The 16,889-nt window shown below is 40.8% G+C and overlaps 1 protein-coding gene across 2 annotated transcripts; it reads left to right on the top strand.

Annotated features, from left to right (window-relative positions):
- Positions 1-2,232: 2,232 nt before the first annotated feature.
- Positions 2,233-16,604, top strand: TMEM9B (TMEM9 domain family member B). Of its 2 annotated transcripts, none has more exons than XM_032853426.1 (6): positions 2,233-2,258; positions 2,295-2,479; positions 4,612-4,703; positions 8,976-9,084; positions 10,979-11,113; positions 15,397-16,604. In XM_032853426.1, exons 2-6 carry the CDS (start codon positions 2,375-2,377, stop codon positions 15,550-15,552), a joined length of 597 nt encoding a protein of 198 aa, XP_032709317.1. In that variant the 5' UTR covers positions 2,233-2,258; positions 2,295-2,374; the 3' UTR covers positions 15,553-16,604. The 2 variants fall into 2 exon arrangements, with proteins under 2 accessions (XP_032709317.1, XP_032709318.1); XM_032853427.1 differs by lacking the exon at positions 2,233-2,258 and adding an exon at positions 4,321-4,399 and having other exon boundaries at positions 2,410-2,479.
- The last annotated feature ends 285 nt before the right edge of the window (positions 16,605-16,889 follow it).

Genomic DNA, 16,889 nt, shown 5'->3' with positions numbered 1-16,889 from the left:
GATCACAAGTAGGCAGAGAGGCAGGCAGGGAGAGAGGGAGGAAGCAGGCTCCCTGCTGAGCAGAGAGCCCGATTTGGGGCTTGATCCCAAGACCCTGAGACCATGACCTGAGCTGAAGGCAAGGCTTCAACCCACTGAGCCACCCAGGCACCCCCAAATGAAACTATTTTAATAAATTTTTTAATCCAATATATTTGAAATATTTCAACCTTCAAAATACTGAGATTTTTTTTTGTTTGTTTTTTACTAAGTCTTTGAAATCCAGTGTATATTTTACACTTACTCAATTCTGACTAGCCACATCTCAAGTGCTCAATTACCACATGTGGCTAGTGGCTACTGTACTGAACAGTTTAACTAAAATTCTGCTTCCATGAGTGTACTTGGTAATTCTTCACTGAACAGTTAAGGCCCATCAGACAGAGGCATTACCATGTATTTACTTTAAGCCTCTATATACCAATCAAGTCCCTGAGAGAACAATTTTGAAGAAAAGGCCTGTAAGGTTTTAGCTAGAGTGAGCACTCCATTTAACTGTCAGACGTAGACAATCCTAAATTGATCCCAATCACAGATTGGGATTAGCAATCACAGATCCACAGTGCCTCATAGACACATGTAACCCCAAGTGTCTCCAAGGTTGTTCCCTGGCCAGCAGAACACCCACAACAAAGACTTAACATTTCACTAATGGGACAGTACCTTCACAGAGCAGCCTGGAGGGGCTATGATGAAAGGGCATCCAGTCCTACCCCTCTGTTCCAACAGGGACTAGGCACCACTTGCTAATTGGGATTGAAAGGGGCTAAATAAATTTGGCACAGTATCAAACACACTGTGTTAGATTCTGGTATCAACAATAATCACGTGGGAGGGGCACCTTACTGGCTCTGTCCTAGAGCACGCGACTCTAGATCTCAGGATCCTGAGTTCCAGCCTTGAGTTCCGTATGCTAGATACGGAGCCTACGTAAAATAATTTTTTTTTTTTTTAAGTAAAGGAAAGTCATACGGGAGAAAAATATCAAAAAAATTTCTAATTAAAACATTTCCACAAACTAGGAAAAGAACTACCTTTAACTGCTATTGTTTAAATAAAGAAACATGGGTATTCCATGCGAGAATTTGAAATCCATAGATGAGTTCAATCTCCTCACAGTGAACCAAGAACCAGAGGCCCAGAAAACGTTAAGTGTTTTGCCCAAGGTCATCCAGCAAATTTGTAGCGGTGGTGATGAGCTCTGTATCCTTTCCACTATTCCGCTCCACACTATCTCCACTCACTGAAAAATATTTTAATTGGAGACACTGTGCCATCTCCAGGGTTCTCTTAAATTACCTGCAGAGGATGACCCACACTAGGAAGACCGGTCAGCGCTCCCCCCAACTCTGACTTAGAGATCAGCCGCCCAGAATAGGATGGTAGCTCCGCGATTCCCCGCCTTTTGGATTCCCGGGCGGAGGAGGCTACGAGGGGCGGGGGCGGGTGTTCGCCAACTCCACACCTTCCGGATTCTGGCCAGACCTGGCCCGGCCCAGCCCAGCCCATTCGCGCCGCTGCGGCCCCGCTCCTGCAGCAGGCTGGGCCTAAAGCCGTCAGCACTCACCGCGACGCAAGCAGGGAGACCTAAACAAGCCAGGGCCGCGAAAGCACAGATTGTTAGAAACCTGCGTCCGGGAAGCGCGTGCGTGCGGGCGGCGGGTTAGTACCCAAAGTGCCCAAAAGGACCCCGACCCTCTGGTTGGGGGTTGGCTTGCTGGGAAGAGATGGCTCGGCCAGTCGGTCCCATAGGAGCGTCTCCACGCCTACTACCCGCCCCCGCTGCGCCGGTATGATATGCGGCACTCTCCAGCGATCCCTGGGGCTTGGGGTCCCTCCACCCTCAGGGGTCTGGCGACCAACGGCTCCGGCCTCGCAGGGATCGTTGGGAGGCTCGCTTCTGAGATCCCGTGTTTGCTGGGGGTCTCCCTCGGCGAGAGGACTTCCCAGGGCACTGGCGGTCCACAGCCCCCGCTGCTTCTGCGCCCAAGAAAGACAGCCTCGCGCCTCAAAGCTCTGCTGGGCCGAGGCTGCCCGGCTAGAGGCGCCCCCTTCGTTTTCATCGCCGGAGTGTACGCCGGACAGGCGCGGGCACAGCGCAGCCTCCGGGCCCTGCGCACCCGGAACCGTTTCCGGGGCGGATGCTTTTTGTAGCTGACCCGGCGCGGTCGGTGACGCCAAGGCCCAGACGGAAGTGCGGGCGGAGGAGCCGGAGCCCGAGCCGGATCCCGAGCCGGATCCCGAGCGGGAGCCCCAGCCGGATCCCGAGCCGGAGCCCCAGCCGGGAGCAGGTCTCGGGGGCTCCCGGCTGTGGGAACCGCTGGGCCTGGCAGCGATGGCGACCCTGTGGGGAGGCTTCCTTCGGCTTGGCTCCTTGCTCAGCCTGTCCTGCCTGGCACTCTCAGTGCTGCTGCTGGTGCAGCTGTCAGACGCCGCCAAGGTGAGTCCGCCCAGCCTTCGCTCCAGACCGGAGCTCCTCCCCTCCTCCGGCCCTGCGGAAACTGAGTCTGTCAACCTGCTCCCTACCCATTCCTCTCCCAACCCTGCTGGCCCGACCTCTAGCTTCACAGCCCTTGCAACACCCCCATACTGCCTGATAGCACCAAACTGCCTGCTAGCACTCTAGCCCTCCAGCCCTGACATTGTAACAGTCACTGCCCCCACTGCCACCCGTAGCCCTGACACTACTCTCCTCTTCCCGGCCGGATACCCCGCCCCCGTCCCCAGCTCCACCCAGTCTTCACAGCGCCCACGGCGGGGACGCAAATCCTCCACCTCCTAGCCATTTCCCTTCCCAGCCCCGACAGCACCCACCTCAAACTTTACAATCTTTCCAACTCTGAGAGCCTTTAACTTTCCACCCTTAAGCTCCTTAAGTCTACCACCGTCCTCCACATGCCTCACAGACAGCCCTCTTCCTGCCCCGCCCCCGTTCCCTAAATCAAAATTACTAGAAGCCCCCAACGCACGGAGATCTTCCCGGTTAGGAACTAACTCATTTCAACTCATCCCTGAACCAGTTCCCTTCCCAATGTAGGAACTTGCCTCTCCTGGCAGACTTCCTTGCCAATAGAACCTACACAAAGTCTCGCCAGCCTGATATTCTGACCTAACTCCCTCCAGGATCTCTTGGCCCCCTTTTTGCCTTCTTTCTTCTGGTATTTTAGTGGAGAAGGAAGGGTCCAAACTGCAAGGCAGGTAAGGTTGTAGCCTTTCCCCCTGCTCCACTTCTGGGCCCTTCTCATGCCTCTTCATGCTACTCTTTTAGTCCGCTTCATGCTCCTACCCTCCAGACCTGCTCTGCCCTGGTACACACTTGTGCTTCCTTCTTGATGAGCTAGTTCCTTACTGGGGAAAACAGAAGGAATTCACATTAATATGATGGGAAAACAATGAAATTTGCATCTTTTAAAAATAGGAGCTTTAATTGAGAATATCTTTAAATACAGGGGCTGGGAAAGACAGGTTAAATTGGGACAGATGGGGGGGGTGGTTTGATCAGGAGTTCTTTTAGAAATCTTTCCTACCTCCCACCAGCAGTAGGGACAACAGCAAGTATCCTGTCTTTCAAAACATTACTGGCATCCTCTGCATATCTCCTGTCATCACTTTAAGAGTGTATGGTAATGATGTATTTATCTGACAGTCTCCATTACTAGGGTGTGTCCTCATTACTGGCAGTGACCATGTCTTACACTTATCTGAATCCACTTCATTGAGCACAAGGTCCAGCACTGAACAAATGCTCACTAAGTGGTGGCTGAATGAACGCGTTGTCAACAGCTCTGCTAGACATAGCACCATATATAGGAACAGTAGGCCTTGTCCTCTGGGGACTAATGAGCCATTTGCCTTCTCAGATAAATTCCCCTTTGCTGTTGAAGCTTCTCCTAGTCCCTGTACTGATATATTTAGTCACCTTTTCCTCCACGTCTTGAAATTTGCTTTATCAGTACTTATCCTCTCTGTCTACCAGGGATTAGAAGCAAAGTTTCCTGGGAAGAGTAGACCAAACTGATCTCAGTTAGACTCCAGCTCCTTCCCTTGTGTATTTCCTTTCTAAATATAGCTGAATGCCTCTACAATTTCACCCTTCTGTAGAGTTCTGGTAGGACCCTCTTGGTCCATATTAGTGCCATTCTACCGAAGGGTGAAACGATTGTGATTAGAATTGTGACTTGTTTTGAGAGTAATTTGTAGTTTGATTATTCCTCATCCTTTTGTAATCGGATTCTTATTTGCAGGCACAGTTATTTGTCTATGGTGTCTTTTTACTGGCAGGTAGCTGGTGATAACATTAGCACAGTTGGACTGTCACGTGACCTACAAATGTCATTAATAAATCACAGATCACGTACAGGTATTATTTCAAAATAATTTTATGTAATATATATGCAGATTCATTAGCATTACCAAAAAGAAACTGTGGCTTTTATAAACTTCTGTCTGTCAAAATGAATTGTTTTAGAATATTTGACAGGGGATGCTTAGCAAAATGTATATGGTGCAGTTTTTTAAAATATTGTTGCTAACCTGTTAACAAGCTATACTAAGTTTCCATTTTTGTTGCAGAATTTCGAGGATGTCCGATGTAAATGTATCTGTCCACCCTATAAAGATAATTCTGGGCATATTTATAATAAGAACATATCCCAAAAAGATTGGTAAGTATTCTAGATTACGGAATTGCCTGTCAGATTTCTTTTTGTGGTTGTCATTGTTATCCCAGAATGTTCATCCAATGTATTGTTTCCTTTTTAAATACAATTGACCCTTGAACAACATAGGGCTCAGGTGTGCTGAACCTGATACAGTCAAAAATCTGCAAGTAACTTTTGACTCCCCCAAAACTTAGCTGCTAATAGCCTACTGTTGACCAGAAGCCTTACCAATAAAACAAGCAGTTGATTCACACACATTTTACATGTTATATGCATTATATACTATACTCTTACAATAAAGTAAATTGGATTAAATGTTAACTAAGACAATCGTAGGGAAGAGAAAATACATCTGCAGTACTGTACTGTATCTACTGAAAAAATTTGCATACAAGTGGACCCATGCATTTCAGCCTATTGTTCAAGGGTCACCTGTATTTCTTTTTAAGTGTGTCAAATTCCACTTCTATTTGAAAAAGTGAGAGTAAGGCACTGAGTGTGTGACATAAACATAAAGGAATATAGCCAAAACACTAAGCCCCAAGTAGGGAGGGTTTTGTAATGGACAGAGCTGAGTTCATGGCACCTACACCGGCCATAGCTCCCTTCCTGTGCCCTCTTAAATTTTAGTCTCTCTTGCTTTTCTCTGGAAGGTAAGCAAGCCTCCTTTTTCTGGGTTATACTTTGCACAACTTGTAGGTTTTAATGATGTATTGTCAAATATAGGAGACTATGTTTAAAAGTGTCAAAAGGTGGGGCACCTGGGTGGCTCAATCTTTAAGCGCCTGCCTTCAGCTCAGGTCATGATCCCAGGGTCCTGGGATCAAGCTCCACATCAAACCCCACATCAAGAACTACATCAGGCTCCTTGCCCAGCAGGGAGCATGCTGCTCTCGCTCCCACTCCCCCTGCTTGTTTTCCCTCCCTCGCTGTCTCTCTCTCTGTCAAAAAATAAGTAAAATCTTAAAAAAAAAAAAAATTCAAAAGGCTCAGGAAGGAATGGGAATGAGCCATGTATATCATCATTTCTCTGTTGGTGTGCTGTGGATTTACCTATATCAAGAAGTTGCTCCCTCAGCCCTTGGAGTATCAAGCAGGCCTGTGATGACTGGCATCTTGGCTCACTAGTCACCAGCAGCCTTCTCTATTTATGGATCTTACAAATGATAGCTTTTCTACATACAGCATAAAATGATTGGGAAGCAGTTTTTTTTTAAGATTTTATTTATTTATTTGACAGAGAGATCACAAGTAGGCAGAGAGGCAGAAAGAGAAGCAGGCTCCCTGCTGAGCAGAGAGCCCGATGCGGGGCTCGATCCCAAGACCCTGAGATCATGACCTAGGCAGAAGGCAGAGGCTTAACCCACTGAGCCACCCAGGGGCACAGAAGCAGTTGTTTTGTAGCAAGATGGATGGGCTCCTTCTCATGTTATTGCGATGTTTTATGGTTTGTAAACATGATAGACTATTGCTGGGGTAGGCATATAAGAAAAATAGCTCCCAGTGCTTGGAAATTTTACATGTACCCGATTTCATAGCTAAATAATCAGCAAAACTTTGAAAGCAAGATTAAATCCATTTGGTTACAATATTTCGGTTGACTTTGAAAAAGAAAAGGCGGCCTTTGAGCATGTTTCCTTTTTTTTTTTTTTTTTTGAGCATGTTTCTTTTTTCTGATGCCATTTTCTGTTCTTCCAATGGTATATATATAGTTCAATCTGATATTAGATAAGCGTATTCTTGAAAACTTCTTCTGAACTTCTGTGCTCCACTTTAAATTGTCTCACATTAAAAAGTGATTTAGGGCGCCTGGGTGGCTCAGTTGGTTAAGCAACTGCCTTTGGCTCAGGTCATGATCCTGGAGTCCCAGGATCAAGTCCCACATTGGGCTCCCTGCTCAACAGGGAGTCTGCTTCTTCTAACCTTCCCTCCTTCACGCTCTGTCTCTCTCTCAAATACATAAATAAAATATTTTTTAAAAAGTGATTTAACTATATTCTTATAGATTTTATATCTTCAAGTTACTTTTATGATACAAGAAAGCTCATATAAGTTTTTAAGTTATTCCTATACATTTTCCAAATACACTGAGCACTTATAATTAGTTTAATCTATTATCAGGAATAGAATGTGATGTCTATTATTTGAGTGGCAGGTGAATTCACTGTTCAAGTGTTTAGCGCTAATCTTTTCACTGACTTTTTATAATTCCAGGTTCAGACGGAACTATATGGCATTCACTCTGGTTTTTGGTCAAAATAGGGAGCTTTGAAAAGAAACAGTTGAAACAACTTTGCGATTTTTTCTTTCCCCTCTCCCTTGCTTCCTTCCTGCAGCTCAGCCTTTTACTGGAGATAAATTCTCAGCTGTTAACTGGTTTCAGAAGGGTAAGCAGGTTATGATCAATCAGGGTGTTATGACTTTACAAAGCCTCCGATACCTGTTTGGTCCTAGATACAGTTTTACCTTCTGGCTTCCATTTTCTCCCATTTTTAGCTTTAATTCTTTATTGACTTATGCTTTCTGACAGAAGGAAAGTTTGAGTTCTGTGGTTTGTGTTTGGGGTGTGACATTAGCTGATGATAACCTTGTTTTGGCACTAGGGGGAGGTGTTGCCTAGTTCTCAGAGTGGTTGAATTCTGTGTCTAGGTTCTGTGTTTTTGACTCCCAGCCAGAACCAACCTTCCTCTCCCACAGTACACAACTTTTGCACAGGGCTCAGTATCTCCTTGTTATTAAGCTATATCTGTACTTAAAAAGAAACACTCAATACTCAACACTTAGTTCCCCCAAGTAATTCCTAGGTATTATTATGAAGGCTCTGAAGCTGAAATGGGAAACTAGAAGGTAAGTCTTATTTTCCTGAGGTTCAGAGAGATATAGGAGAGCCAACCTAGGTGGTAGGAACCCTGGGTTCTGGTCTTTTTAGCTTCTAATCTACTCTGTGACCCTGTGCAGGTGACTTCTCTGGAAGTGTTGGCCTGGATGACCTCTGTGATTGAATGGGATTTAGCTTCCTCTGTCCATTTCATGCCTGTATCAAGTTGGATACATTTCTGGTTTTGTTATATGCTTGGAACAGATAACACAAACTTGTATGGTGTGAGTGTGGAACCTTACATACTACCAGTTGAGGCTTATTTTTTCATTAGTATCTTTGTTAAAATCAAATTACCTGTTAGGGATAGCTGATTGAATTTTTATCATTTATGCCATTTTGGATTTTCTCTCTTATACCATGGCTCAGAAGGAGCAGGACATGAAAAAGTAGATTTTTCCAGGCAGAGGGAAAGATGTAGCTTAGAGCATTGGGTGCCCCTAAGAAAGATGTGGGGAATGAGACAGGATCCTATCATGGTTCTTCAGACAGTCAGAAGTGCCCGAGGGAGAGATGACAAAAGAAAATTACCCAGCAGTTGACAGGACAGGAGAGTTTTGCCTATTTTTGCTGAAGGTCAGAGTAATAGGCTCTTAATAGTTGGGGAAATTCATAATTTAATTATTTCCTAGAATTGGCAGGTTTCTGGGAAAAGATTTGCGGGGGGGATTTTTTTTTATAGAGTTGCTTTTTTCATAAGCCATAAATAAGTGGCCTAGAAAATGGGGAAAAAATAAAGAACATCCAACAACAAAAACATTTAGCCTTCTATTATTTTTTATATACTTCTTCTGGGTAATCAGTTTTCATTTTTAAATATTTTTGTTGTCATAATCCTATTTCTCCATGTTTTCAATAGGCTTTTGCTCATTTAGAAAGATAATTTTTTTTAAAAAGTAATTGTTTCTTATTGCACTTTTGACCTGTTTCCAGAGTTTGAGAATTTAGCAACTCTTCAGTGTGATTAGCCATGCATATACCACTCTGTGGCAGTTAAGATTGATGTTAATTCATAAAAGAGATAATCTTATATTTGAACAATGCCCCAAGATACTTTAAATCATTTAAAGCAATTTTTTTCTTGGTAAATGAACAAGTCTAAATATAACTTGATGTGCTAAGTAGGTTTTGAACCCATCTGAGATTTTTCAGGTACATTTTGTAACTGTTAACAGCAGCACTTTTGGAAATAGCTACTACATATGTGTCTTTTTGGTTCTTAGACTGTTAAATCTCACCAAATTGTTAATACTGAGGGAGCAAGTGATTTCACTTCCCTTATTATTTGTTCCTTAAATTCTTAAGTTCAGTGATTATTCTGGATCTCATGAAAGTTTTGATCAATATAAGTAGAAAATCCAGGTAGGCTAAACAATATTTTATCCTCATTTTTTCAGCGATTGCCTTCATGTTGTGGATCCCATGCCCGTGCGTGGGCCTGATGTAGAAGCATACTGTCTACGCTGTGAATGCAAATATGAGGAAAGAAGCTCTGTTACGATCAAGGTAAATAAAAAAATTTCATCTGCTTCTGGAATAGTTTTTAATGGTATCTAGACAAACAAGACAATTTTGGACATCTGAATTCTATTTCATTCACTCAATCACTGTTCTTCCCTCTCATCCCCACCATCCACTAACCCCTTCCTTCCTTATCCCCAATACCAGCCCCATAGGAACCATGGGTCTTTTCTTTGCCTGCCTCATTGAGATGCTCTGTGGATTGCTTAGGACATGTTACGTAGATGTGATATGTGAAATGGCACAAAATGCCCTGCGTGTAATTAGCATATCCTGAAAGATATCCCAGCTTTTCTATGAGCCACATATGCCAGAAGCTGGTGAGAGCACAGCATGACTAAGCCCTTTTCTTCCTGTCCTCTCAACACTTGGCAGGGGATGGAGGTGGGAATAAATATATATACATATATGGATTATTCTAGAAATATTATTTCTGGATTCTAAGATGTCCTTTCTTTATTTTTATAGGAAATAGAATGTAGATCACTCTCATCACCATTTGTATTTCTAATGGATTCAATTACTTTATTTTGGTGACTAACAGTTCTTCTCACCAGTATTTTTATATGGAGCTTCCCATTCATTTCCCCCTGAGAAAAGGCCTGTGGGGAATCGGGTGGTCAGCTGTAACAGTTACAAAGATTTCTGTGGGAGAATTCCTGCTCCAGCAGGGTGCTGTCCTGTAGAGAAATCCTCACTGTACTTTTTTATTTTTCAGCTAAGTTTTTGATGCGTAATTTATAGACCCTAAAAGTCACTCATTGTAAGTGTACAATTGAATAAATTTTAGGAAATTTAAAACATTCCCATCACCCCAAAAATATCCCTTATGCCCATTTACAGTTAATCTCATTTCCTCCCCTAGCCTTAGACAGTCACTATTCTGCCTTGTGTCTCTACAGATCTGAATATTTCATGTAAATAGACTCATACAACATGCAGTCTTCTGTGACTGGTTCTTTTTGGTTAGCATAATGTTTTTGAGGTTTATCCATGTTGTAGCAAGTTATCAGTATTTAATTCCTTTCTGTTACTGAATATCATTTTATTATATGAATATAACATTTTCATTATCCATTCATCAGTTGATAGACATTTGGGTTATTTTCAGATTTTTACTATTAGGAATAATGCTGTCATAAATATCTGTGCACATATCTTTGTGTGGATATATGTTTTCCTGTCAGGTAGATTCCTTAGAGAGGTAAGTTTATTTTAACCTTTTAAGAGACTGCCAGATTGTCTTCCAAAATGGTTGTTCCATTTTACATTCCCACCAGCAATGTGTGAGGATTCAGTTTGCCACATCCTTGCTAACATTTGGTACTATCTTTAGTTATAGCCATCCTAGAAGTGGGGGGAGAAAGGTGTCACACTGTACTTCTTGACAGCGTACAGATTAAGATCTCAGGAAAATCACTGGCCTGAAATGTGTTTTTGTATATCTAAATTAATCTTTAAGAGTATTCTGTTGAAATTCATCTGAATTACATTTTTTGTTAGGGTGTTAGGGTTCTTTTTTTGTTGTTTTGTTAGGGTTCTTTTAAGATATCTAAACACCATGCTGCTGAATCTAGGACACTGTATTCAGGTCAAAAAAGAAAACTGGTGTGCGAGTAGTGGTGACAAGTGATTTGCAGTAGGTGAAGATGGAGTTTTAAAGACTCATAATAAGATCCCAAAGACAAAATGCTCTCTTTTCTCTTTTTCTTTAAATAATATTTTTGTGAAGAGTTGAGTTTATGTTGGAATCTGGTTTGTATAGAAATCCTATATGCTTAGCAGAAAAATCAGTCTTCACTGTGGTTTCACTATTATTACACAAAATTCTGATTTCTTGGCTTGAATAGAGATGTAACTTACTTTCAACTTCCTTCAGGTTACCATTATAATTTATCTCTCCATTTTGGGCCTTCTGCTTCTGTACATGGTGTACCTTACCCTGGTTGAGCCCATACTAAAGAGACGCCTATTTGGACACTCACAATTGATACAGAGTGATGACGATGTTGGGGTAAGTACTTGGCATGCCTCAGCTGGTGTATGGCCAATCTCTGTCACCATCTGATATAAAGAGCAAGTGAAAAATAGTTACATATAGATGTTTCTGTGCTGGGGCAGATCCTCAACTAGGGAAGCTAAGGACTGTTCTAATTTTAGTATGTCTCTTCATGAGGAAATTGCTCTGGATTGCCATCGGTCTAAATTGATGATCCTTGGTGACTGTGCTGTATAAGGCTTTGCCCTTTAGTATCAAGGGCACAATTTTCATTGCCTTTCCATGTTTACACTGAGAAAAGCTTCTGAGATAGATTTCTCCCCAAGCTCCTGCCTGGATACTGTTCCTGGCAACATGACCAAATATATAGAAGGCAAAGAGGCTTTAGTGAAGGGAAGCATGAAGACAGTGTTCTTTTCTTAATGAAGTGCAGCTTGATAACCTGCTGATGTTTTATATTTCTTTTCTCCTCCTTAAAAAAAATCTGCGATCTCTAGAGAAAAATAAAACCATCATTCCTGCTTCTCTTCTCTTCTTAAAAACACATTTCTATTTATACATATAATTGGTTTAATCGGTGTGTAAATTGTTTTGTGGTTTCCTTTTTGTATTAACATTACTTCATTCAAAAATGTCTGGTAATTTAAAAAAAGAAAAGATGTCTGGTAATTGACATAGTCCACAAACTTGTTATTCAGTATAGCTTAGAATTATGTTGTTTTATCATTAACTTCGTTGGGCCTATTTTCAAATTTTCCAGTATTTTATTATTCTATATATATAATTATTTTTAGAAATTACTTTTTATTTTGGATGACTTTATTGGCCTACGTTCCTTAAAATTGATAATATTCAAGAGTTTCAAGAACCAATTCTAAAAGCTAAACCCAGGGTGAACACTTGCTAACTATAGTCAAAAGTTCTTTTATCTTGGAATGGCTTGTGGACCTGTTGAGAAAAGATGGGAAGAGGGAATTCTGACTGGATGGCTTGAGTTATTACTACAAACAGAGCCTGCTTTTTGACCAATATATTGTTATCATACAAATATCAGTTATGAATACTCAACTTATTCAGGCAAGATTTGATTTATGTTTTGTCAAGAACTTACAAAGAAACATTTCTGCTTGCCTCTTTTTTCCTTGCTTCCTTATGAGTTCGACCAACACATAATGAGTTGGACCTGTATCAGGTCCTCTGCTAGGAACTAGGAATAGGGAGATGAACAAAACAGAAACAGACATGTGAAAGAAATGACTAATTATAGTACGTTTCCACCTTTTATTTTTAATCATGTAAGAAATGCCAATTCGTTTTTGAAGAATTCCAGGAGGGGATTATTGATAGGCTGGGAGAAAGGTCAAGACTGGAGATCTGTTGTGGTCAAAAACTAAGCATATGGGACAAATAGGGAAAGAGAGCTAGAAGGACAGGAGGTTGTGTACCAGAAGCATTAGAGTCTCCAAAACAGTTCTCATGTCACTTCTCATTCGCATATGACAGATTTTTCTCAGCCTCAACAACACTGACATTTTAGGTTGGATAATTCTTTGTTGTGGTGAGTTTCCTGTTCATTGTAAGATACTGAGCAGCATCCCTGACCTCTACCCACCTGATGCCAGTTACCCCTGTCATCCCAATCATGATAATCAGAAGTGTCCACAGATATTGCCAAATGTCCCTGGGGAACAAAATCACCCCCAGTTGAGAACTAACATATGAAAATGTTATGTATCAAAAGCCACATAAACTATTTCTTAATAGGCATATGGATAGATAGAAAGTCTGACTTAAACTATATCCTTTACAGTATTAAATATTTGGTTCCTGATTTTAGAAATAAACAATATTAATGTAGTGCACATAGAACATAAAAGAAATGGGTGCACAAATATGTAGGTGAAAACATGTAGGAAAGACATTTGATTGGTGGGGTCATGTGCTTACTAACCATTTTGTTCATCAGTAATCGATTCTGTGTATATATTAACTGAAAACATTATCTCTGAGAGTCCTGACTGACTCTGGGCTGTCTATTGAATTGATTCTGGGCAGAGAGGTTTTCTAACCTCTAGCTGTGAATTTCTGGTAACAACTCTGTACAAAAAAAGTTAAATTTAAATTCCTATAGTTGTTGCTTATCTTAACATGAGAATTCTTGACTGTTTATCTGCTTTTAAAAATGTCTTTGTTAAACTCTGTTACATTCTTTCATTTTTGCTCACTGTAGAGCATTTTAAATCAAGTGAGAGGTAGTACAAATAGTTAAGAAACTCACTGCAAGTAGTCACAATATTTATCCTATCATGTATCCATGACACATCATTGCTATTATCAAAGCATTGCATTAAAACATGTTTTGTGTTTATTGTAATTTTATCAGGTGTAAAAAGAACAAACATATAAAAAGGGTAAATCTCTATTTGCATTCTTCTAGCACCCATGACCACGAGCAGCTAGTTCATTCTTGTTCTGATAGGTGGAAAATGGACCAAAAGGATTAACCGGTTTGTTTAGTCCTTTAAATTTGTTCATTAGGAAAGTTTTTCTCCCTCTACCTTGAAGGGTAGACAATAGGTCTATGAAATTGAGAGCTGCTCTCCTGTTAAAGTACATCCTTCTTCCCAGTCTTGTTTATGTCAAAACAAACTAATGGTAATACTATTTTATATACAAGTTCATTGAAGCACTGTATTCCCATAGAGTCATTTTAATCTTCTTGAACAAAATCGGTGTGTTGAGATGATATGACACCAAGTCAAGGTGAGGTGAGCTAAGTCTTGTGTTCATTTGTTAGATGACCTCGGATTGGTTTATTTCCTTATGGGAAATCAAGTAATCCAACAACTTTACCCTCCCTCATTCCTGACTTTTTTTTTCTTAAATCTTTGAAACATTTTGAACTTTATGAAATTCTTTTTACTATCTTCATTTGTAAGGTTAAAAATTTTAAAAATGGGTCTTCCTCTTTCCCTGTCTTGTAACAGTTGTTACCTAAATTAAGGGAAAAGTTGAGGAAATTTCAGTAAAGAAGGCAGGGAAAGATTCCTTATAGAAAACTTTTTGAAGTCTTTGAAATGTAGACATTGTATAAGTGAAAGACAACCAGGCGTTGTAGCTCCATGAGTTAAAGTTGTATGTATAGTTATGTGGTTGTGCATAGCTTTCTACAGACATGCTGACTCCTGCCTTGGATGTATAATAGAGCTTTGGCAAACATGCATGCAAAATAATATTTCTTTCTTTGAGGCAAGGTTTAATGTAAGAGGTACAACTTGTTGACTTGGATCCTATTTTGGAACATTTAGAAGCTTTGCTAACACAGGGTCCAGGAAAAAGAGATCAAGGAAAGGGCAAACAAAAGCAATAAATTAGTATTGAATGCTTTTTGTCATTTAGGCAGCTGTGTTTATATCTCTTTCATAGATAGATTAGTATGGTGGTTTCCTGTGTCATGACTACAAACATCAGTGGCATTGGTTTACTTTGACCAGGATGGGTTGGTTTTGGGTAACCCTTCAATATCCTCTTTTTTTAAGGCAGCAACTCACATGGAAACCCCTGAGTGCTCAGCAGTGAAAGATTCAGGTGTTCATCTAATAAAAATGCTCAAGTAATAAATCCTTACTGTCCTTGGTAATAGAGGGTGATTGTAGCTCTTGAGTTGCGTCTCTTCATTACAGATTGGAGGAGAGGGAAATGAAAAGGATTTTGGAAACCAGTCCATTTAGTGTGTGTGTTAAAGCTGCGGGGAAATATTAAAACCAGTCAAGATCAGACCCATCTCCCAATGGTGAATGTGGCTGGCCCTAAGCTGACAAGTAACAATTCTAATATAACGGGAGTCAGGAAATTAAAAGACAAGTCTTTCCTCTGCCAGATTAGCTATATAGTATTGAATACAGCAAGGAAAAGCTCTACTTTCCATATCTGTAACATGTGAATTTTAACATGAAAGTAGATTTTCTTTCCCCTACCTGTCAGGGAAGGCTGGTCTTTAACATAAATGACCACTGTCTTTGTCTTGGTGCTTGCTTCTTATGGGAAATGTCTTTGGAAATGATGACTCATGGAAACATTTCACAAATACCTTCTCATCACTCAGGCTACTTGAACCACCCATTTCTGTAGTTGAGTTCATCCTACTTCTGGCACTTGAGTGCCTGGGAGTCCTTGGCCCAAGAGATGGTCTGTTTGTAAAATCTAGCTGCTCCTATCTCTAGCTGGATAATTGCCCTTTTGTGTGTGTTGTACCCTGATAATGCCATCTCTGATGTTCACCATTCCTGGACTTGCAGGATCATCAGCCTTTTGCAAATGCTCACGACGTGCTGGCCCGCTCCCGCAGTCGAGCCAATGTACTGAATAAGGTAGAGTATGCACAGCAACGCTGGAAGCTTCAAGTTCAAGAGCAGCGAAAATCCGTCTTTGACCGTCATGTTGTCCTCAGCTAACTGGAAACCAAATTGAAGGTGATTAGAAAGAAATGAGGCAGACAACTGAAAAAAATTGACTGAGTTTTCCTGGGTTTTGTTTTACTACCCTGTTGAGTTCACCAACTCTTGCTGGGAAATTCAGAATTGGAAACAGATATGTGCTTGGTATTTTCTTTTCTTGTTAATGTATTAATACAGACATTTTTAAGAGCACACACCTCAATGTTGGCCAATTAACCTTTTTCCTATTTGTGACTTTTACTAATAAAAATAAGCCTGCCTATAAATTATCTTGAAGTCCTTTACCTGGAACAAGCACTCTCTATTTCACCACACAGTTTTAACTTGGTTTTCAAGATAATTTTCAGGTGCTTTTTTTGTTGTTGTTTATTTGTTTGTTTGTTTTTCTTTCTGGCAGGGGAGGGCAGGGATGCTGGGAAGTGGTTAACATAACTTTCCTCAAGTCACTTTACCAAACAAGCTTTTGTAAATAGATATAACATTCTATTTTCAAGTTTCATTTCTATTTTGCAGTGTAGCCAGCCTCATCAAAGCCCTGACTTACCCATTTGAATTTTGCACTGACTATATTATCTAGGTATCTGGTTGGCCTGTGACTGCTCTTCATGGTAAAGTGGATCTGAACTACCTGGTGGCTCTTCATAAAATGCATATTTTCCTCATGTACTGTGATGTCTGATGCAATACATCCTAGAACAAACTGGCAATTTGCTGGTTTACTCTACTGACTAAACATAGTCTGGTGTGTGTGGTCTTTCTCATCTTCTAGTATCTCTAAGGATGAATCCTAAGAGCTTGGACACTTGCAATAAAGGAATTTTCTTTGAACCCCAAGCATCTCTGGATTGGTGACATACACACATTTGTCAACGTTTCCGGTCAGGTGGAGAGGCAGCTGTTTGAGCTCTAGTGTGTGCAGCTTTGAACTAAGACTGGAGTTCCTTTCTGGGTGCCTCTCTCTGAGAGGTATAACAGTTATTGGATAACTGGCTTTTTTCCTCCTATGTCCTCTTTGGAATGTAACAATAAAAATAATTTTTAAAACACCAGTGTTTCTCTCCTCCTTTTTGCTGTATAATAAACTCGAAGATACAAAGACATTTGGTACCCTGTTATGAGACTACTGTTTTATAACAGTGTTTCATCATAAAATATCGGGACTAAATTATCTGAGTGTGCATGTGCATGTGGAGAAAAAGGAAGAAAGTAGAAATGTATGGTACTTAGATGGGGCTCTGAAAGTATACAAATAGTATTTTGATGAACTGAGAGATTAAAATTCATGAAGAAAAAAAGTGCATGAAGGATGGCTTATTCAAAGAAATTCTTGGCAA

Source organism: Lontra canadensis, unplaced genomic scaffold (genome assembly GCF_010015895.1).
Source record: "Lontra canadensis isolate GAN:19392208 unplaced genomic scaffold, GSC_riverotter_1.0 scaffold7, whole genome shotgun sequence".
Lineage (NCBI taxonomy): Eukaryota > Metazoa > Chordata > Mammalia > Carnivora > Mustelidae > Lontra > Lontra canadensis.
The sequence above is the reverse complement of the archived record's forward strand: the minus strand, read 5'-3'. Positions and strand labels throughout refer to the sequence as shown.

What these genes read in the sequence shown, in the direction of transcription:
- TMEM9B (XM_032853426.1), top strand. Translation starts at nt 2,375, where the DNA reads ATGGCGACCCTGTGGGGAGGCTTCCTTCGGCTTGGCTCCTTGCTCAGC. An exon ending in AGCTGTCAGACGCCGCCAAG is followed by an intron (nt 2,480 to 4,611) that starts GTGAGTCCGCCC and finishes TTTTTGTTGCAG; the next exon opens with AATTTCGAGGATGTCCGATG. An exon ending in AGAGTGATGACGATGTTGGG is followed by an intron (nt 11,114 to 15,396) that starts GTAAGTACTTGG and finishes CTGGACTTGCAG; the next exon opens with GATCATCAGCCTTTTGCAAA.